We start from the raw sequence: 19426 nt of genomic DNA, 5'->3' as shown, positions 1-19426 counted from the left end.
AAGAAATAGTTTGCTTCACAGCGCCGCCCACCGGGCTGAGTTTATTGTTAGCGAAGCTAATAATCGCCGCCCACAAGCGAATCCGATTGGTGGCGAAAAACCATTGAGCCGGCCAGACTCAGGCAGATTGAGGCCTCGTCTCGAATTCGAAGCGAATCTAGCTTTGGTATGGTTGCTCAACCGCACGAGGTGGCTGTATGCAGTGGCCACGCCTACAGATACGGTACGCGAAGCCACCTCGCGAGGCGGAGTTGCTGTATCGCAACGAGATTCGCTTCGTTCGGGACAAGGCCTGAGACTACTGTGCTGTGTGCTGTGTGCTGCGGCGCTGCCTACAGTGCGTACTGCCTGCATGTTTAAAGGGCTGCTTCGCACTCACGTATCGGTATGACTGTATGAGCAAAGGAGTTAAAGGGGGAAACAACCGAGTATTACAGTACTGTGGCTAATATTAAAGTGGCCTCGTGACTCTATTAAACTGCAGTTCCTGAGGGGCGATGGGGGTGTACGTGCTATCTGACTGTCACTAGCAAAACCACAACATTGTGTACGGAAGTAAAAGTAGAGCACATTATTATATATATACATATTATTTGAAATTTCCACTATTTCTAGTGTAATTATATACTTTTATAGATCCCGATGCGATTACAGTTTGCATTGCACAAGCCGGGACAAGCGGAACTAACTAATAAGCAGCAGGTCTTGACACTAGGAGCAAGTTGATCGATGTACTTAAATAACAGCAACAAGCGGCAGCTCCTCGGCGTCAACGTAAAAACATGGACGACTACCAAAATTGGATGGCTGGCTTGGACGTAGACAACGATCTTCCCCATTTTGTTAATCTTGGAGATGGAAATGAGGAAGCATTCGATAAAGATGTCACCTCAGAGGGGACACCCAAAGCCACACTGCATGGACGAAAGAAAGTCTTAGCGCCGTACGTTACCGACCTTGTTAATCTTCGCCATTTCCTGCAGGAATCCGAACATTCTCTGCAGAGCGCCGAGAGTTTACCGATGCTGTCTGGCCTTCTTGGATCCCGTTATTCGCATGGAGTATCATTGCCTACAGCAGGGGAAAATTTGCCTGTGAACTCCAGTGAAAGTACTACTAAGTTTAATCCAAATCTTCCGCGAAATCAATCTTGCAGCAGGTTGGATGCCAGAGACCAAGTGAAAATGCACTTGCTCGGTCTTGGAGACGCTTTATTGGAAAACAAGGCTTTCTTGGATAAGATGCGGTAAATGGCGCTCCAAGGTCTGTAACGTGCATAGGTGTTAACTCAACGTACGGCATGTGTTTACAGTGAACTGCGGAACCGCATTAAAAAATCTGCCCCGAAATATTTTGGAAAACCTCCGAATTTGCAGGAATGTAAGCATCGGGCACCGAACCTGACCACGCTCCAGTAAGTAGTACAGTATGCATTTGTTATTTGTTTCAGGAGCTACAGAAGTACATACATGCTTTGCTTGCTGTTGTTTCCTTCAAGATTTCGCTCGTTGGAGCATAGTTACGCAACGATGAATGGGAGCAACTTGAGTCTGCATTGCCGATCCATGTATTCAGCTCCTTATGTGCGCGATACGATGGTAATTTTATTGACGACTGTTTCTTCTGGTTTTAAAATTATGTTGCAGTTTGAAAATGTGTAAATTGCACCGTAAGTCCATTATTGCATGATTGACGGTCTGACGGTTTTGGAAAATTATCGTATTACGTGCCGTCGACTTTTTAGCACACAACTGCATTAATTTGTTAATTTCGTACAATATTTTTACGTCTTATTTACGTTATTTTTCATGTTCTTTAGGTTAAGAGGTTGGGAACACGGCGGAAGACGAATCAGCCAGTGTCGGATATTGTTCTTACGGTGCACATACATCGCGGAAAACCATCAAACCATGTAATACTTGTTGTTGATGGATATATTGAACTTTCATGGGAACTAAGACAAATTGATTTTTTAACAGAATAACCAAGTGCCAATAGCGAAATTTTTAGTTTTGTACTGTCTTGGCGCACATACACTGGAGGACTTGGCTAACCTGATTCAGTGTCCTTTTGATTCCACCGTGGCAAAAGAAAGCGCTGAAAATAACGGCAAATTTTTTACGGACGAGGTACGATAAATTGCTAAGTCTTCGCTGTTTCAGTATTGACTTGTGAGGGAAGCTAGGTCGTATTAGTTATTCGTCTCTGACAAATATTTCATTCCTTCTGACGGGAACTTTTAACGTTATAATGTCATTATTCTTTCTGTGAGAATATCCAGTACCACTGGCAAATACGATATAAAATCAGGGAGCAAAAGAATACTACGCTGCGGGTTAAAGCACTCAATTTTACATAATTTCTTAAGACATAATTGCCGTGGATATTTGTTAGATTTATTTATTTGTTAGGCTGCAAGTAAAGTTTGTTCAGAAATCTGTGTTGTCATTTGCAGAACTAACTTTGGTATGTGCACTTGTAGAGCTGGAAAACCGAAAGACTGTTCTGTATCGAGCACACACTTTTCACAGATGCCCTTGACTTAGAATCTTCCAGAGCAAGGTTGACTTCCTGAATGAGCCATATCCTGTTATCTTGCTTCATGGATACCGTTTTACGGAAAGCTTAATTCTTGTTCTTTCTAGACATTATCAGGAATGGTGTGAAGCTACCAGTTTTTCGAAGGAGGAGATGGTAATCGAACCGCTGAAATCTCGTTGTTTGCTGGACATTCCTGTGCGCCTAGGCTATCCCTATTTGTACAAACACGGCCTAGCTGGATGTGAGCATTCGATTGTTTTCTCGGACGCGCGACTGTTTGATGAGGAGGATGTGGAACCTGGAAATTTTCCACGGGTGATTATGAAGAACACATTCCGCCTTCCGGCTTGTTTGATTTGCCGTAGAGGAAAGGATAAGCTAAGGTACAAAAGGCAATTACATATACATATTTGTATGTGCCACTTTTGCAAAAGCCGTACTAGTACAAGTTACAGTTATGCTCAAACCAGCTAGGAGAAAGTTGAAATTACATTACAGTTATTTTAAACCTGACGAGACATAGTTATTTTTGTTTACTTTTGGGTTTGGAAAGAATAATCTGCGGACCTATAACCCTACACCTGGGCCCTGCTGATTGCAGCTTTGATTTAGAGTATATTGCCCGGTTTTCGAACATTTTTCTGGTTTCGCTTAAGAAGGATTTAACAGAGATATGTCAGAACGTCGTTGTGCATTTCAGATTTCATATCAGTAAATCTGAACGGTTTCCGGCAGCAATAGCATACGTTTGCGAAACATGTAATCAGTTGTTTAATTACGACAACAACAATCAGCAATGGGAACCGCAGGCTGTGATAACTGACTGTAGCTCAAGTCAGGGGAATTCAAATGAAAACGCCCTGGACGGTGATATGGATGATGATGATAATGGGGACGAGTATGATTACGATGATTAGAAAATGATCTGCGATTCGCTATTCTCCCTTTAACCGGGCTTTTTGCACCGACTGGATCTCGTTATTGGGCAACGGAGCCCCGAAATAAATCATTTCTTTGTTTTTAGTTCTTATGGCCATTGTTGTTTGTGGTTTCTTATGGCATTTGTTAATTGTTTTTGGTACTATGCAGAATGTTAGCTGTATGTCTGCGTGGAATCAGGATTTTGTAAAAGTAACTGGTAAAAGAATTTACCTGTTCCAGTTCGTGACCCCTGAATGTGCGGCAAGAAATGAACCAGATGCAAAATTCGTAAAGTGTACTGCAGTTGTCCCTTGAATCAAAATAAAAAATTTTAGTGATAGATGTAGTACTAGAATGATATTATACAATTAATTGTTTTAGGCTACAAAGTGGAATATTATATACAGATATAAAACAGTTCGGTCTGTAATGTTGTAGAGCGGTACTGCTTCAGTATACAGTAATACGGACGCCTTCGGACGGTATAAGTTCTGGTTTACGTATGTACCACGAGTATTTTAATTGACGACATTGGCAAGTGTGTCTTGTGTGAATGTACAAATTATAACTGTATGTTTTTCAAAAATCAAATTCTGAAGTTTGATTTCTTGAAACTGTGCAGTTTGTTCTTTCTCGACAACTGCCGCTCGAATCTTCAAGCTACCGGTAGTGCGAGTCGGGCCTGTGCGACAATAACAAACTCTTCTTGCTAAGTACTTACAACCATAGTACCAGTGAAGGCGCAATGGTGCTAGGACAATACGAGATGGACCGATATGGTGAGCAGTCGTGTTGTACCATAGCAGCTTGTATGAAGCTTGTAATTATTGCTCGTTTTCCCGGATTCCCTACCTTTAGATCACTTAAGTGTCAAAACGCATCGTTTTGTTATTGTTATTAGCGCTTACTGTTAATAAGTTTTCGGAATAATAAAAAACCAAGTATTTTATCGCTGTTTTAACAGCGTTTCCTATTTACACATAAGGCAGGCGTTTGAAATTTGACTACGGTTTACCGTTTACGGCTGAAAACTGATTCAGCCCTTTACTGCAATATGGAACCCATGGACATCGATGCGAACATAGAAACAAGCCGTAACCAACAAGGAAGTGGAAGCCTTCAGCAGACTGTAGATGGCCAGTCTATCGGACAACCACAAGCAGTAAAGCTGCAAGACATCGAGTTGATAACCATCACCGGAAAACAATGCGGAATCCCGCAGTCCATTCCGTCGCCTGTGGTGTTTGTGGATGCCGTCTCAAAGGCCGGCTGGAGTCTCCGTTCGGACCATAACCAGTCGGTTTCGGAAGTCTATCGTGTCGTTAAAGATCTGCATACTCAGCAGAAATTTACAGAGTTGACGTTAATCTATATTTCCAAACTGCAGCTGATCGTTGTCTGTGGTAAAGAGCCCGTGGAAGAGAGCGCGGAAATGCAACCAGGAGAGTCGACAGCGGAATTTGTGGTGATGACGAGATTTATCTCGGAGGTGTGTTTCTCGATCATATGCTCTTCCACGTTACATGTTTTACATGTAGATTTTCCAGGAGGAACAGCAGAAAATGTTCATCTATGTGGTCCCGGGAAGCTTTGCGCTGGGCACGATTACCGGCACAATGCGGTTCATCTTGGACGACGAATTGCAGACTGTCTCAAAAGTGTTGAATGAGCATTATCAGATTCAGCCAAAACCTGGATGGACGCTGGCTGTTACCGACTGCGATCAAGTGAGTTACGTTAACTTGCCATCTCAGTTTACCGAAAGAGGCGGCAAATTAATATGAAAGGGCAGACATATTCGCGACTTTAATTTTAGAGATCGGAAATTTACATAGTTGATACATTTGTCCACGTTTGATGTGGATATGTATTTCCGGGCCTTTTTCACTCAAATCGGCTTTTTGTATCGCTGTATTCCGTCTTGGTTCAATAACGATCAATTTACATTCGTCTTGCTGTGGTCTCTTCTTTTTGTCACTATGATGTCTACTATTTGCACTTTTGTTTGTGCGGCTTTTATGGTTTTGATTAAACCGTAGCCAGTATGCTCGCGTTTTAAAATTTAATTAATTTAGGTATGCTATTACGTGGAGCGGATGTTGACGTTGGACCAACTAAAGCCGCAGCCAAACCGCGACCGAGACGAAGAGCTTTGCGAATTCTTCGGAATTAATCGCGCCATCAATGCCCGTCGGCAGGATCGCCTGCGAGTCCAACAGGAGAAGCGTGAACAGCGAAAACAACAAGAAACTCAACAAAACACAGGTCAGTGTGTAATTTGTGCGTAATTATTGAGTGTGTCGTACAGACTCATACTCTCCTGTTTTGGTATGATTTTAGGTGATGACAACTCAGTTTTTGCATTATTTGATTTTGCGTTGTAGATCTGGTGCCGGGAGCGGCGGATGAAGATGAAGATTGGGAGAACGATGCATTATCACAGAGCGATGATTCTGTTGGAAATTTCGATGAGCCTGATGAGTACGACATACTGGACCAGTAGAAATTGCAAAAATCGATATAATAAATGCCGCTGGTTTTATTATGACGCTTTTAGTTCTGAGTTTGAGACAGTGTCACATTTGAATTCTTTTCAGTATAATAATCGCTTTATGTTCTTCGTTAGTTAGCCCGAGAAACGTAATGACACTCCATGACAGGTTGTTTGGTTCTTTCGGATTTTAGTTAAAAAGAAAACTAACTTTCGGATGGCTCTTTGACTGTGACCACAAGAAACGAAGAACACGTGAAAACAACGATTGATTGACCTTTACATAAATGAACTGACGTTATTAAGCAGTAGTATTGCGGTGGTTATCTTTTGGCGGTATAATACGTCTGCATATTCGAGGATTTTCATCGCATCATAGGTTTGCAGTTTGGAGACGAGGAGTTGACATATCCTTCAAGAGCACTGCATAACGCCCTTTGGTGAAGTGAAGAATGGTGTCCAAAAGTGTAACCTTATCAATGGCAGTGGCACTTTGCATAGAATTTAGCGGCTGTAAATTGCGGGATAGAGTTCACGACAAGTGCGGCAATGAAATCACTGTAGCGTTTAATCGGCTTTGATTCAGTCAAGATTCGCTGGTAATTGATGTATCCATGGCCCTGTTTGTCGCGATGGGAGAAAATTCTGGATAGGATGCGGTTGGATACAATTCGGGTTGCGCAGGACACAGTGCCGCAACACTTCCAACTGGTTTGCATTTTCCATTATCCAGGATGTTATCACATGAGTTAACTAATTGCTTTGGATGGGGGTCTAATAAAATAAGTATGTAGATGAGTAACGGCGTGAAATAAAAGAGTGTTCATACTCTTGAAATTAATTGTCATTTCCCTCAGTACAGAATGGTCGGCCACTCTGACATACGCATGCACAGTTGCGGCTCCGGCAACGTTTCATGGCATGAACTAATCTTATCAAGCGTCAACTATTGAAATCAATCTCGCTTTTAATACATTATCCAACAGCAATTGCATGTTGTCGGTTAGACGGTTAGACGCGTTAATCTGCATCATCGCAATGGATTATTAGATTAATGACAAATAAAGAATCACGATCAAGATCGATTCACTTGAGCGGGGGATATATCTGACGTATTAGGGAGTTGACAATCACGATAAGAGGCAGGAACATATCTCGGGAAGGCTGGAAGGCTCAAAAGGAAGATACTTTGCCGGAACTTGCCGACCGGTTATGTACTATGTACAGCTTTGTTACATGTCCGCCGTACTGTGGTCTTTCCTTTCCGATCCCGCGCGGCATATAACGATACGAGCACCCCGCTCGTCATGTTTTGTGATGCCAGTTTGTAAATGCAACTTCGCCATTCGAGCCGAAGCGGTCAAACAAACTTCCATGTTATTTGGTTGTAATTAGTATTAATTTTGTGTTGCTGCAGTAGTTTGATCTGCGTGAATCTGCCCGATCTGTCATTCCGCGGTGGGTACGAGGTGATACCTGTTTGGTTAATATCTGTAAGACGGAAGACGGTGGATCTGGAAGACATGGACTGCCGAACCGGCAAAGGTTCTTTTGGTTCCAGCACTAGTGACTCGGAAGGTAAATTAGTTTTTTTAATTGTAGTATAGAAATTTAATAATAATACAGTACGTTTTTACTATCACAAAACTTTGAATCAGCAGGGTAAATATTCTCTTCTTCACCTCTGCCATACCGTGTCGTGGGGGCAATTTTGTCATCATGATAATGCTTATTAGCAATGCTTATTAGCTCACGAAGGGCGATTAAATCCAACATGAAGGTAATTGACGGAATTTTGAAAAGCTTGCAAATACAGGCATTGAAGTCTGCTTGTAGTAAAACGATCAGTAAAACTAAGTGATCTCCACCGCTCAGTAATTTAACAAAATGCTTGTCGTACAATGTATGCCGCATGGGTTCCACAAAACAAAAACATAGATCTGACCTTTATAGCACGGATCAGATAATCAGTATTCAAAGTTTTCTTTGCTATTTGTAAAGTACAAATATTTATTCAAATCCAGTTTACAAAACGCACTATGTAGGAAGAAACGCTCCAAACGCTTCATATTATCAGTACATTAATAAATCACCAGTAATAACTAGTAAGCTGTTGTGCAACATGGGTGCAGATATAAGAAAAAATATGCAAGTTTCGGAAAGAAGTTAAAATAGGAATGAAGGGTGGAGTTTAATTCTAAGCTGCAGGTATGGCAGAACAAATCTATGTTTGACCTTTCAAGATAGGTAGTCTTTTATAGCTGTGATATGAGTATTCGGTAAACGGTTCCAGAGATTAAGTTTTTGGAAAAATCAAAAAAGTGACTTCATTCGGCTTTACTATGCCGGAAAATTTTTTCCAAGCTTTCCCAGTAATGTTGTTTGTTCCAACCATGATACACATAAACGAACATCGTAAACCAATGACGATGACCTTTACGTAGTATCATGGGATAATAAAGCACACTGCTTGCTATATGTGAGACAATACGATCGTCTACCCATTTTATGCTGCTATTAGGAAATACGTAAGCAAACAAGTAAGAAAAATTACAACCATCAGTTGTTGTTTCCATTAGACCGTCGTAACGATTGCTTCCTAACCTGGTAACTTAAACGAAAATTCATTTATACTCGTTCACGACGCAGCGAACAAGCACAAAATATTGTTCAACATATTTGTATTTTATATAATGATCAAAGCGCTTATAACCGGCTTCGCATATACATATATGGAATCAAACAACAGGAATGATTGAAAATATTTTAGAAGGATTGTATGATCCACATTTTACTAATCAGCTTACAAGAAATTGGCATCAACGTAATAGATTATTTAAAACGAAGCGTTAAAGCGTGACAAATTTGTTCGCAGATGGTGAAACGGTAAGTGCTGTTCGAACACCATCGCCACTTCAAGTGGTCGCTGGCTGCAGATCAAGTCCGGGATTAGCCTGTATGGTCTGCGGGGACACGTCCTCCGGAAAACATTACGGCATCTTAGCATGTAACGGATGTAGTGGATTCTTCAAGAGAAGTGTTCGCCGGAAACTAATTTATCGGTAATTCCAATGACTCCCTTTTGGTGAAAACCTGTGATATCCTGAAATGAATGATCAAATGTTTTGCACACATCAGAGAGTTTTGATTAATCCAGTATGGGGCCTGATTAACTTGTTTGGATAGATATTATTCTTATATTAAGTATAGGCTACGTTGCGAAACAGGCTTATGAAGATTTCGGGAAGTCATATTTTGTAGATAATATGTGATCGTTAAACCAAACAACAATTTCAGCGGCAATTTTAAAGACGACTGGTCATTTTACAAGTTTGCCGTAATAATTCTTTACTGTAAATAACTATCCACTACATTTTGTAGTATTTTCACATTTTGGTGGCAGTAAGATATGAAAGAGCTATAGATGAGCCATAAATATAAGGAAAGGCACTTCGGTTTTATTATTGTATTATATTATGCTCCTCATCACCCAGTAACGCTGCTGTACCAAGAGGTGATTTTTCCTTCATTGCAAGCATGCTTGTTAACAGAACCTTTCCATACCAGAAGCCGAGATTTTATTTTTTACGAATTTGAAATACGATATGCAATGCAATAAAATTCTTACCTCGTCTTGGCTTTAATTTTGAATTTTAAAACCGTAATTTGACTTTTTTTAGCTGTCAAGCGGGAACTGGAACATGTTACATTGATAAGGCTCATCGCAACCAGTGTCAGGCATGCCGACTGAAAAAATGTCTACAAATGGGAATGAATAAAGATGGTAATGTGCAGCTACTTTAAATTTGAATAAAGTATTCATCGCACATAATAAGTAAGAGATATTTATAAACTGTAATATCATGAAGTATTATGGCTAATAGTAAGTCCAGTACTTCACGTACACAATAATGTAGTAATATCATGCGTTTAAGCCGCAGTAGTTTGTAAAATTTTAAGGCACTTGCTGTGTAGTATACTATTTGGTTGATTGATCTTGCGAACAAGCTGATTTTATTTTTTTGCGATTAAAATTTTACTTTTATTTAATAAATGCTTAATTGTGATTTGTGAGCACGTCTTTACGGTGCGTATGATCACTATGATGTAAGGTATCTATGCACCGTACAGTGCGAACTGTATAACACTTTTTTACAAACAGTAGATCCCTGGGAATACAATAAATACGGTGTAAAATGGTCATCAGGGTGCCACTTGCTGTGCTCAATAAACACCGATGTTATTTAAGCGATAATCTTTCGACTTTTTATTACAAACGCAACGTGTATATTTATTGAAGAGCTTAACCTTTTTCTTCGCGCTACCCTTTGAGGTCGTGATGTGAGCAAAAGGAATCCGTTTTAGCACAATCAGCTTTTTTGGTGGTTGACATGGTTTGGTGGTAGTGTGCATTATGTCGCCGACTCCGGTGGGTGGAAAAATCACAGTCTATCACAGTCTATAATGTGCATTGTTGTGCGCCGAATCCGCTAATGTCAGACAACGACGTGCCGCTGGGACTGTTCGTGACAAAGATCAAAATAATTGCATCCACCCTACTAACTGATAATTCCCCGATTGAATTTGAAAAGGAGCTCACTCAATCAAATTCGCAACAATATATTACCGTCTAGCCATTCTCCTGCCCCGATATCAACAGTGGCATTCACAATTTCTCCAATCTTTGTGAGGTCATTCCAGTGAACTGGGTGTAATAGGGTCCATCCAGTCAATCAGCTCCATCGACGTTTACCCGCGCTCTGAGTGTTTGTTACAAGGGATTTCGCTGCAGTGCGCACGTCAGGAAAATATGTATGAGAACTAAATCGGATCAGGATGCATCAGAGAACACAGATTAGGTTGTCGGGACAAAATGGACAAGACATCCTGCTGATATATTCAATCGGTCTCTCCTTTGCGCAGGTAGAAAGATAATCGGGGCTCTCGTGGAACTGTCAAATTAATTGCTTTGATTCTGTTTTGGGATTCCATGGGTTTTAGCAACGTGCTTTTCGACTACCGTAATACGCAATCTCGGAACCAATTGACCGATAGTTTTAAATATAGTGATTAGAATTACAAATTTTAATGCGAGTTAGTTAACTTGATTGAGTGCGGATATACAGATAGCTATGCATAATAAAATAATGGTTAAAACAGTCATAGGTTGTACTTCGTACAGAAAACGTACGCGCTAGTGGTAATTAATTAAAATCTTAGTTCACCATCTTGAAATCTTTGACCTTTGCACAATCTGTTCCGATCTGTCTAACGATTTGCAACACCTTCGTGTCGCTAATTTCATAAAATCTAATATCTACCCTAACCTTAAAATTTACCAAATACTAATAGTGCTTAGCTAAACACACGTTTTTATTCGTTCACTCAGATAACTGCGTTGTACTCGCCTACTGTACACCATTAACAAATAAAAACCATGGAAAAATAAAAAAAAATCCTGTAATTATTACAGCTATTAAAGAATTAATTTGCAAAAGAAGCTCGACAACGTCAGAGATGACTCAGAAGTTGTATCGTTTCTAGCTGTACAAAACGAACGACAGCCTAGGAATTCAGCAACAGTCCGTTACGACATGGTGGAAGACCGGAATGTTTTGGAGGGCACTGTTGCCGCAGCATTCTATCCTGTTCCCTCGGCTAACACGATTGCTTCTTCGGGAAGCGCCTTCCGCAGCACGAACAGCACGAAAAGGCCATCAGGTATGTACCATATTTCGTATGAATTTTTTGTGTCTGTAGTATGACCTAATACCTACAATAAGAGCTGCTTGCAGATTTGTGAATGTAAGTTTCCCATTTACCGAGCCGAAAAATAATTATACGAGTATATGTTTCTATGGTGTACCGAAGATACTCTTTTTTGTTCGTGTTGTTGAAGTACACCTTATACTGCTGCTACTGTAGTATTACTGATTGAAATCATGTGCAGAAGGCGGCTCACTTGGTTCGCACCCGCACAATTCTTTGTTGCAAGCGGTCCCATCGACTCAGCACTTGGGATCCACTTTGCCGGCACCGAATATCCCCCCGTTTCCAGCGCTTGGCTCGGTGGAAAACGTACTCTACGAGACCGCCGTTCGTCTGCTGTATGCAGCCGTCAAATGGGCTAAAAGCCTGCCTTCGTTCTTGACACTCCCTTTTCGTGACCAGGTACAATATTACGCTTATGTGTAATTACCGTATATACAGGCAACAGCCGTATAAATATTTTTTGGTTGATCTTTATGCTGCATAAATTAACGCTACAGCCGCCGATCTTGTAAAAATTGTTGACCTTTATATTAGGTCACGTTAAATACAGTTTCCGTGGACAAAGACCAAAACGTTGGTACTTTGCAGATCACTCTGTTGGAAGAAAGCTGGAGTGAGTTATTCGTAATGTGGTCCATGCAGTGGTCATTTCCGTTAGACGGATGTGCCCTGCTCAACGTCTCAGACAAAATCTCCTCATCGTCGACGGGAAGTTTGGACTGGAAGAACTTAACTGATGCTTACAACCGTTTCAAAGCGCTTAGTGTGGATCCCGCGGAATTCGCTTGTCTAAAGGCCGTCGTACTGTTCAAGCCGGATGCCAAAGGCCTGAAAGAACCAGCACAAGTGGAAAATCTGCAGGATCAAGCCCAGATCATGTTAGGACAGCATGTTCGCATAAATCATCCCGCACAGCCAGCCAGGTATGTATTTATGGCATGTATTGTTGCATGAAAGCCCACACTGACAAAATTAATATCGAACGCAGTAACTGGCGGATGTCCAGTGTCCAAGAACGAATATTATGTATTTTTAAAGCTAACGCACTGTAATTTTTGTTTATAATTTGTGCTGCACTAGAAGTACCGCGCAATGTGTAGTGACGCATAGAGTACGAAACCACAAGTTTATTAATTTTTTTCTGTATAAACTATGTACGAACATATCAGTCGTGCACCGGGTTGAGTGGGCTAATTAAATGTAAGGATAACTCCTGATGATGTTAACAAAATTTGTGCGTTATTTTGCAGGTTCGGGAAACTCCTTCTGCTTCTCATTTATCTTCGCCAGATACCTTCAGAAAGAATAGAAAGCGCTTTTTTCCTGCGCTACACTGGAAACACGCCTATGGAGAAAGTCCTCAGCGACATGTACAAAAGCTGAGCTCAACGGCACCGCTACCCGCTAATCCGAATAATTTGTCTGATGATACTGTACCTTTATTGATTTTTTCTTGTAACCTGCAACTGTACAAAAACGAGCAGCCACAACGACAATGTTCCAGAATATAATATGCCTGTACTGAGGCAATCGTGCGGTGATAACCGCAGATAACAATGTCATAGTTTGTCTTACTAGGAATTGGTCAAGTCCAATGACTGCATACAAATAAAGTACTGTACTGTCTGTCATTAACAAAATTAAAACTGAGAAAGCCTGCAGAATCACATGGGCAAGCAATTTAGAAAGCTCAGCTTTTTTTGGAAGCTTTCTCCAGACCGGTGACAAATTTCGTGGGTACCGAGTGCGTTTCTGAAACAAAACCACAGGCGTCAGTCTCGAATGAAGCTAACATTAATACAGCTGCCACTTGCTAATGGATTACGTCGTACGAATAACGCTAGTCAACTGACTCAAATGATACATACGGTAACATTTAGTAGCCCATAAGGAAATGCGACATAAGTTCTGTACGTGAACCACGCAAATCGAAGACATCTCAAAGCTGCTACATACGGAAGAAATATTTGTGGAGGAGTTTTGTCTGATCGCCTTGGATGGTGACGCAGGATGTAATATTATTGGGACCACCTTCTTCGCGCACTCCCACGGTCGCTCCCACTATTTGCTGCAAGTCTCGAGAGATCGCTAAGGGATCCATGCCCAACCCTTCAAAATGTCGCACCACCGTCACCAGCTTGTTGCCAGCCTTTTTCTCCACTTTCACTTCAAGGGGTACAAATTTCCCTTTCAATTCCGAGGAAGTTCCGTTTGTGAAGACGACTTCATGATTCACGGACATTTCTTTGAGAATTCTGTCATGAAGATACCAAATTTATACACATACTTAAAAATCGTGAAAAACAGAAAGACAAACTTATAAAAAAAACCTTAATAAAATCCCATCCGTTAACTGAAAGCAGCTGCAGTTTAACCGAAAACGATACGACTTAAAGACTGCAGAACGATTCAGCTGGCATCCTCAACTTTACACCACTTACTTATCAAAAACTTCTCCCCATTTCATTGGCCAATTTCCTTCGAATTTCATACTCTTTGTCAGGAGAAGATCGACAAGTAATTTATCCAAATTGATGACGGTTTTATCAGCAGGCGATGCTAAGTTATGACTCTTTATGTACTGCGAGACTACATCACGCACAGCGTCGGTAGACCGAAATTCGAATCCTTTTCTATGCGAAACAGATTTATCTCGTCAATGTTAGTCCCAAAATAATGCCTTCTTAATTTTGTACTGACCCCATTTCTTGATGCACATTCTGGAAAAGAGGAGCGACCTTTCCATTAACAATATAGACTTGACGTACAGCAGTCGGCATTCTCAACGCTTTATCCGCTGCTTCAACTGGATCGGCCGGTATGACTTCAATATCTTTAAACCTGCAACAAGCTTATCCTATATCAGACCGAAGAATGTTTTTACATCTATTTTGCCAATTGGGCGTACTTGGTAGTTCACAGTCATACAATCAAAGCCAAAATTCCAGTGTTTCTCACCGAGTGTTTTTCCAGTCAACAGCCGCAATAGCTTCAACTCCTTCCTTAATCTTCATTAAAGTTATTAAACCTGAAGACTGCATTTCCTCCAGAAATTTGCCAAGTTTCCGATAGCTTGTGTTTTTGATTTCAAGCGGTGGATCTGAAATGCGCCGACTATGACAAAAAATATCAATAGAACAGGCATTAGCAGTCATCAAAGATTGAGGATTACGTTACCTGATCTCGAGTAAGTGTTTGTTCAGGGTGCTGGCTAGCATTGGGAGAGAAGTCTCTATAACCCGGGATTTCAGAGTTGTCAGGAATATCTTCTGGAACACTATATCAGGATCACCTATTGGAGAGACGTAAGTCTGTATTTTTGTAATTAACAAAAAATATAAAGCACTGATCCTTTTATGTGTGTACTGTACGTACAATAACAAATCAATGCAAAAAAAATACAAACAATAAGGTTGCTGAGATGAGCTTAAACAAATCTACCTGAAACAACAGAAACATAAATTCTTGTCGCCTGAGGTAAATAGGGAAAACAGCTTCCGGGCGCATTTAAATTACCTTGCACATCCGTGCTGTCACCGCCGCGATCTACTTCGCTGCTGACACCCGGAATTGGTGCTTCTGGTAAATTATCCGCTGCACTGGTGACATTCTCGCTGGAATTATTTTCCTCCGTCAACAATGATGGTTCTGTCGCTTTGGTCACCAACTGCGAGTTTTGTCTATAATCTTCAGCGGTAGATTTATCCCCGAGAGCCCACAGCTCATCATCCACCAAATGCACCATTTCCAACAATTCGCCACGCCGTTCTCCTTCTCCCGCCAGCCGCTGCTTCAGATCGTCACTGTCCATTAGAATTCGCCCCACTCCCACTACCGAATCCGCACCGCTCAGCACCACAGTGGCGTACGCCTCGTTTTTGCGAAACACACACGACTGCAGCGCTTCTAGACAGGAATTCGTCGGTGTGGCACCAGCCAGCATTAATTTGGCTCCTTTCTGCAGTTTAACGACCACTTCCCCGTGTGTAACGAAGGATAAGGGAACCAGTGAAGGGAGCTGCCATACAGCGTAAACCGTGGGCATATACGTGGTAAGGAATGTCGTCTTGGGAATCCGACTAATAACGATATCGTATGCTGCGAAGAACGGCTGCTTTTTGGCATCACAGTAGATGTGGAACGATGTCGGAGCATTTGGCGCAGGTTTGGTTGGCCCAGGGCTGGGCTCTGCTGGGAGGCCAGGGAGGGTTTCGATTTTCAGGCAGAGGATATCTTCTCCATCGGGGAAGATGGATTTCCGCAGATCGTCGGGTTTCAGTCCATTATGCACAATGCAAATCGCTTCAAGCAGATGCTTTCTGAAACAAGTCCGTAAGTTTCCACTCACGTAACTGAGTTAAAACTTAAGACTTACTCTTGAATCTTAGCTACCAGCGAACATTTTCTGCCACACGATACCGTTCACTCGCTCTGTCATTTAGTCGTCGTAATACTCGTACACAAAAACAAGCTACGAACTTCGGCTCATTGAAAGTAAAAAGGTGTATATTTTTCAGCTCTAAATGATGTAATGCGATAATACAAGTGCAGTACCTTTCTGATTTCTTGACGGACGAGTGGGACTTTACTTTCAGGGGCCGTTTGAACATTTCGATTATCGGAAGTTGACGAAATCTAGGGCGTAATCGACGATCAAAAGTCCGGAAACAATTTGCAGTCAAACAAAAGGAATCTACTCGTATTTTTCTTGAATGCGTAGTTTTTTGTTTTTAAAATTTAAAAGACCATTTTTCGTCAGACACCTACGGCTCGGCGAGACAAGCAGCCTACTCCTGTAGCCGCCTACGTAACTGCCGCAATATCTGGTTGGACGTTAGCGTTAACCACCTACCGTGGCGGTTTCGTAGCTAAGTACATTTCGTAGCTTTTCCAGGCTATCAGCTGACGTCGACGAAAAGATAACAACAAGCACAACTTGCACGAAGTACTTAATTAGAAGTTTCATCTGGCGATAAAATATCTACCTAAAAAGTTGCCAATTAGTGGTACCTTTCACCTTTGGAACCACTGGCAATAGCTTCAATAATCCGTAGTTTTTCCGGCTGAAAGATGTTACATTGCCGAGGGTGAAGCTTATAACAGCAACCCAAGCTGCAGACCTTGGAACTGATCGTGAAATTCCTTTGGAACGACGCAAAAGAAAAAGTGCTCGCGAAAAAATGGGGTATGGCAGTTTCCTTGCGCCTTACAGCAAGGAACTTACTTACAAAGTGTAATGACTTTCTCTGCAGGAAAGTCACTGTCGGAGGTGTGGAATTCGTGGACATTTTGCATGTCCCAATGGAGCGACGACTGCAAACCCTTGCGGCGCTCGGTGCATTCCTGTCGTTTGCATTCGGTGGTGCGTCGGCCATTGTGTTCCTCGTTTACCTGCTTTTCACCCGATTCTGGTGGGTAACGATGCTTTACATGGTCTGGTACATCTACGATTGGGATGCCAGTAGTCGCGGCGGACATCGTCTCGAATGGGTTCGTCGCTTGAAGTCCAACCGATATCTGCGGGATTTCTTCCCGGTTACCTTGATAAAAACTGCCGAGCTCAGTCCGGAGAACAACTACATTTTCGGGTACCATCCGCATGGAGTGATGAGCATGGGTGGCTTTGTCAATTTCAGCACGGAAGCGACGGGCTTTTCGGAGAAATTTCCTGGTATCCGACCATACTTGCTCACGCTGAAACTGCTGCACCAGTTCCCCATGTATCGCGAATGGCTGACTTTATTCGGAATTTGCGACGTTAGTCGGCAGAGCATTGATTATATTTTGAAAGGCAAAGGAAATGCCGTTATTATTGTTATTGGAGGAGCCAAGGAGTCGATGGATGCCAATCCAGGCGAAGCGACGATTGTTCTCAAGAACCGCAAAGGCTTCGTCAAAATGGCACTCCGCCATGGGTTAGTTAATGTTTTAGTTTTTGCAGGCCTTATCCCGTTTTGACTTTGGGTTTTGAATTATATTTCATTTGTTGTTACATGCGTAAAAAAATGGCTTGATTTTAGGTATATTAGGCTTGGTTTACGTTTGCTTGATTTACAGCTTAGAAAAGTTCAGTTATGGTAACAGTAATCGTTTTCTTTCCTGGATTTTCAGGATAAGTTGATTATTTTAGCATTCAGGTTTAGATTCTGCGGAACTTGGTAGTAATTGTTGATTCATTAAACAGTGATTTATTCACAGCAATTCCAGCACCTTGTTGAATACTTGAAAACGTTCGAATTATCTGAAACATTTGAAGGTGGAACTTATCTTGGTAGTGTTTTTATTCAAAAGATAACTCTAATTAATAAATTTAAAAGTTATTAAATGGAGTTCACTCTTCGTCTTGCACGATTGTTGAACATTACACGTCAAACCTCTCATATTTCAGGGCTCATTTGGTTCCCGTGTACTCGTTTGGCGAAAACGACATTTATTATCTGGTTCTAAAGAATGGACCGGGGTCCAAAACACGACTCTTTCAGCGATGGTGGCAGAAGTTGTTTGGATTTGCCCCCATCCTCTTCGCTGGTCGCGGTATCTTCAACTATAACATCGGTTTAGTCCCGTATCGTGTCCCGATTAATACGGTGGTGGGTAAGCCAATTCCTGTGGAGAAGGATGCAAATCCGTCCCAGGAGAAGATTGATGCTCTTCATGAAACTTACATGAGCGAGCTGGAAAAACTTTTCAATGAACATAAGGCTCATTTCGGCTACAAAGAGCTGTCGATAAAATTTGTTGAATGAAATGCTGAAACCGGTATGTATTGTGAAGTGATGTGTCAGTATTGTAAAAAATGTTTTATTGGACTGGCTTCCTATGGTTTTAAGTTTTTTAAAAGTATATGGTGTATTAGCAATCAATGCATTATAATTTGTTTTATGACTTTTGTTGCTTCCATTTTCAACGGGGCGGTTCTGCTGAAACTTTTTGTTCAAAACTAACGTTTACGTCTATAACTGAATTAAAGAGAAATTTGAGTTACAGAATGTCCCGCTTGTTGAAAGGATGTTTGCGCGTTTTCGACGTGCACGTTTCCCACTGTTTTCAACAGTACGTGAGTTGTTTTGGCATTGGACAATGAACAGTGCATTTTCGAATTACAGTTTAGTCCAAGTAATTAATATTACATTTAATATTAATCACTTTAACATTGCGAAAAAACCCAGCAGATGGCAAGTGGCAGCTATTGCGATTCGATCCGATATATAAAAATCAATGAAACGATTACTTATCATTTTGTTATTTACATACTGCTACAAATCAACGCCATTAAGGTTAAATTTTGCTTAATATCGACCACACACGAAGCGTTTAAGCACTTTAATGCATACAGTGTTTCTACCGATGTACTTGTAGGTATGTAAATCAACAATTTTGGTGACTGAAACACTGTATGGGTAAAGCATAGTACCGTTCTGTACTTCGTTTAATACTTTTCTTAATAAGCCGCATATTATTAAAGGGAAGCTGTAGGTGAGAGCAGCAAAATGATCATATCAGTTATTAGAATCAAATGAAGCGATCTACCGCATTGACTGCTTTATTCAAGCCTTTTTTGTTTGGTGAAAAATAAAACAATGGGAAAACAAACATAGAGACAAACGCGCCATACAATCTGCTGTGTTTGCTTTCCATTACGTTGCGCCTGAATAAAATGCAGTATGTGGACAATACAATAAAAACAGAAGACAATAATAG

General features: G+C 41.2%; 5 protein-coding genes and 1 long non-coding RNA gene across 8 annotated transcripts; 4 read left to right on the top strand and 2 right to left on the bottom strand.

Annotated features, from left to right (window-relative positions):
- Window positions 1-417: 417 nt before the first annotated feature.
- Window positions 418-3755, top strand: LOC129583593 (uncharacterized). Of its 2 annotated transcripts, XM_055475445.1 has the most exons (9): window positions 418-547; window positions 637-1246; window positions 1313-1414; window positions 1499-1598; window positions 1820-1912; window positions 1980-2129; window positions 2483-2562; window positions 2646-2924; window positions 3095-3755. In XM_055475445.1, exons 2-9 carry the CDS (start codon window positions 783-785, stop codon window positions 3456-3458), a joined length of 1632 nt encoding a protein of 543 aa, XP_055331420.1. In that variant the 5' UTR covers window positions 418-547; window positions 637-782; the 3' UTR covers window positions 3459-3755. The 2 variants fall into 2 exon arrangements, with proteins under 2 accessions (XP_055331420.1, XP_055331421.1); XM_055475446.1 differs by having other exon boundaries at window positions 521-1246; window positions 3242-3755.
- Window positions 3756-4055: 300 nt separating this feature from the next.
- LOC129583694 (uncharacterized) lies at window positions 4056-6183 on the top strand. Its single transcript, XM_055475621.1, has 4 exons — window positions 4056-4951; window positions 5010-5189; window positions 5538-5727; window positions 5847-6183. Exons 1-4 carry the CDS (start codon window positions 4517-4519, stop codon window positions 5963-5965), a joined length of 924 nt encoding a protein of 307 aa, XP_055331596.1. The 5' UTR covers window positions 4056-4516; the 3' UTR covers window positions 5966-6183.
- A 1032-nt stretch (window positions 6184-7215) lies between these two features.
- LOC129583586 (photoreceptor-specific nuclear receptor-like) lies at window positions 7216-13371 on the top strand. 2 transcript variants are annotated; one of them, XM_055475440.1, is made up of 7 exons: window positions 7216-7531; window positions 8829-9015; window positions 9634-9737; window positions 11498-11674; window positions 11904-12124; window positions 12314-12648; window positions 12976-13371. In XM_055475440.1, exons 1-7 carry the CDS (start codon window positions 7477-7479, stop codon window positions 13106-13108), a joined length of 1212 nt encoding a protein of 403 aa, XP_055331415.1. In that variant the 5' UTR covers window positions 7216-7476; the 3' UTR covers window positions 13109-13371. The 2 variants fall into 2 exon arrangements, with proteins under 2 accessions (XP_055331415.1, XP_055331414.1); XM_055475439.1 differs by having other exon boundaries at window positions 12260-12648.
- Window positions 8669-11005, bottom strand: LOC129583588 (uncharacterized). The gene is made up of 3 exons (XR_008689799.1): window positions 10581-11005; window positions 10262-10516; window positions 8669-9056 (listed from the first exon to the last, which is right to left on the bottom strand). It is a non-coding gene; the product is annotated as an uncharacterized LOC129583588 (long non-coding RNA).
- LOC129583585 (eukaryotic translation initiation factor 2D-like) lies at window positions 13155-16489 on the bottom strand. Its single transcript, XM_055475438.1, has 8 exons — window positions 16280-16489; window positions 15242-16044; window positions 14903-15017; window positions 14684-14839; window positions 14426-14566; window positions 14167-14358; window positions 13682-13980; window positions 13155-13477 (listed from the first exon to the last, which is right to left on the bottom strand). The coding sequence occupies exons 1-8, from the start codon at window positions 16333-16335 to the stop codon at window positions 13416-13418; spliced, it is 1824 nt and encodes a 607-aa protein (XP_055331413.1). The 5' UTR covers window positions 16336-16489; the 3' UTR covers window positions 13155-13415.
- A 149-nt stretch (window positions 16490-16638) lies between these two features.
- Window positions 16639-18723, top strand: LOC129583587 (2-acylglycerol O-acyltransferase 2-A-like). Its single transcript, XM_055475441.1, has 3 exons — window positions 16639-16910; window positions 16978-17640; window positions 18114-18723. Exons 1-3 carry the CDS (start codon window positions 16906-16908, stop codon window positions 18469-18471), a joined length of 1026 nt encoding a protein of 341 aa, XP_055331416.1. The 5' UTR covers window positions 16639-16905; the 3' UTR covers window positions 18472-18723.
- Window positions 18724-19426: the final 703 nt, after the last annotated feature.

Source organism: Paramacrobiotus metropolitanus, unplaced genomic scaffold (genome assembly GCF_019649055.1).
Source record: "Paramacrobiotus metropolitanus isolate TYO unplaced genomic scaffold, Prichtersi_v1.0 Parri_scaffold0000011, whole genome shotgun sequence".
Taxonomy (NCBI): Eukaryota; Metazoa; Tardigrada; class Eutardigrada; order Parachela; family Macrobiotidae; genus Paramacrobiotus; species Paramacrobiotus metropolitanus.
The sequence above is the reverse complement of the archived record's forward strand: the minus strand, read 5'-3'. Positions and strand labels throughout refer to the sequence as shown.

Bases quoted from the DNA above. Each gene is read 5' to 3' on its own strand.
- LOC129583593 (XM_055475445.1), top strand. From the start codon at position 783: ATGGACGACTACCAAAATTGGATGGCTGGCTTGGACGTAGACAACGAT. The intron at 1,599-1,819 runs GTAATTTTATTG...CATGTTCTTTAG, and splicing joins CTTATGTGCGCGATACGATG to GTTAAGAGGTTGGGAACACG. The intron at 2,130-2,482 runs GTACGATAAATT...GTGCACTTGTAG, and splicing joins GCAAATTTTTTACGGACGAG to AGCTGGAAAACCGAAAGACT.
- LOC129583694 (XM_055475621.1), top strand. From the start codon at position 4,517: ATGGAACCCATGGACATCGATGCGAACATAGAAACAAGCCGTAACCAA. The intron at 4,952-5,009 runs GTGTGTTTCTCG...TAGATTTTCCAG, and splicing joins TGACGAGATTTATCTCGGAG to GAGGAACAGCAGAAAATGTT. The intron at 5,190-5,537 runs GTGAGTTACGTT...TAATTAATTTAG, and splicing joins CTGTTACCGACTGCGATCAA to GTATGCTATTACGTGGAGCG.
- LOC129583586 (XM_055475439.1), top strand. From the start codon at position 7,477: ATGGACTGCCGAACCGGCAAAGGTTCTTTTGGTTCCAGCACTAGTGAC. The intron at 11,675-11,903 runs GTATGTACCATA...AATCATGTGCAG, and splicing joins CAGCACGAAAAGGCCATCAG to AAGGCGGCTCACTTGGTTCG. The intron at 12,649-12,975 runs GTATGTATTTAT...GTTATTTTGCAG, and splicing joins CATCCCGCACAGCCAGCCAG to GTTCGGGAAACTCCTTCTGC.
- LOC129583585 (XM_055475438.1), bottom strand. From the start codon at position 16,335: ATGTTCAAACGGCCCCTGAAAGTAAAGTCCCACTCGTCCGTCAAGAAA. The intron at 16,045-16,279 runs GTACTGCACTTG...GACTTGTTTCAG, and splicing joins TCCGTCAAGAAATCAGAAAG to AAAGCATCTGCTTGAAGCGA. The intron at 14,359-14,425 runs GTCAGTACAAAA...TGTTTCGCATAG, and splicing joins AATGTGCATCAAGAAATGGG to AAAAGGATTCGAATTTCGGT.
- LOC129583587 (XM_055475441.1), top strand. The intron at 17,641-18,113 runs GTTAGTTAATGT...CTCATATTTCAG, and splicing joins AAAATGGCACTCCGCCATGG to GGCTCATTTGGTTCCCGTGT.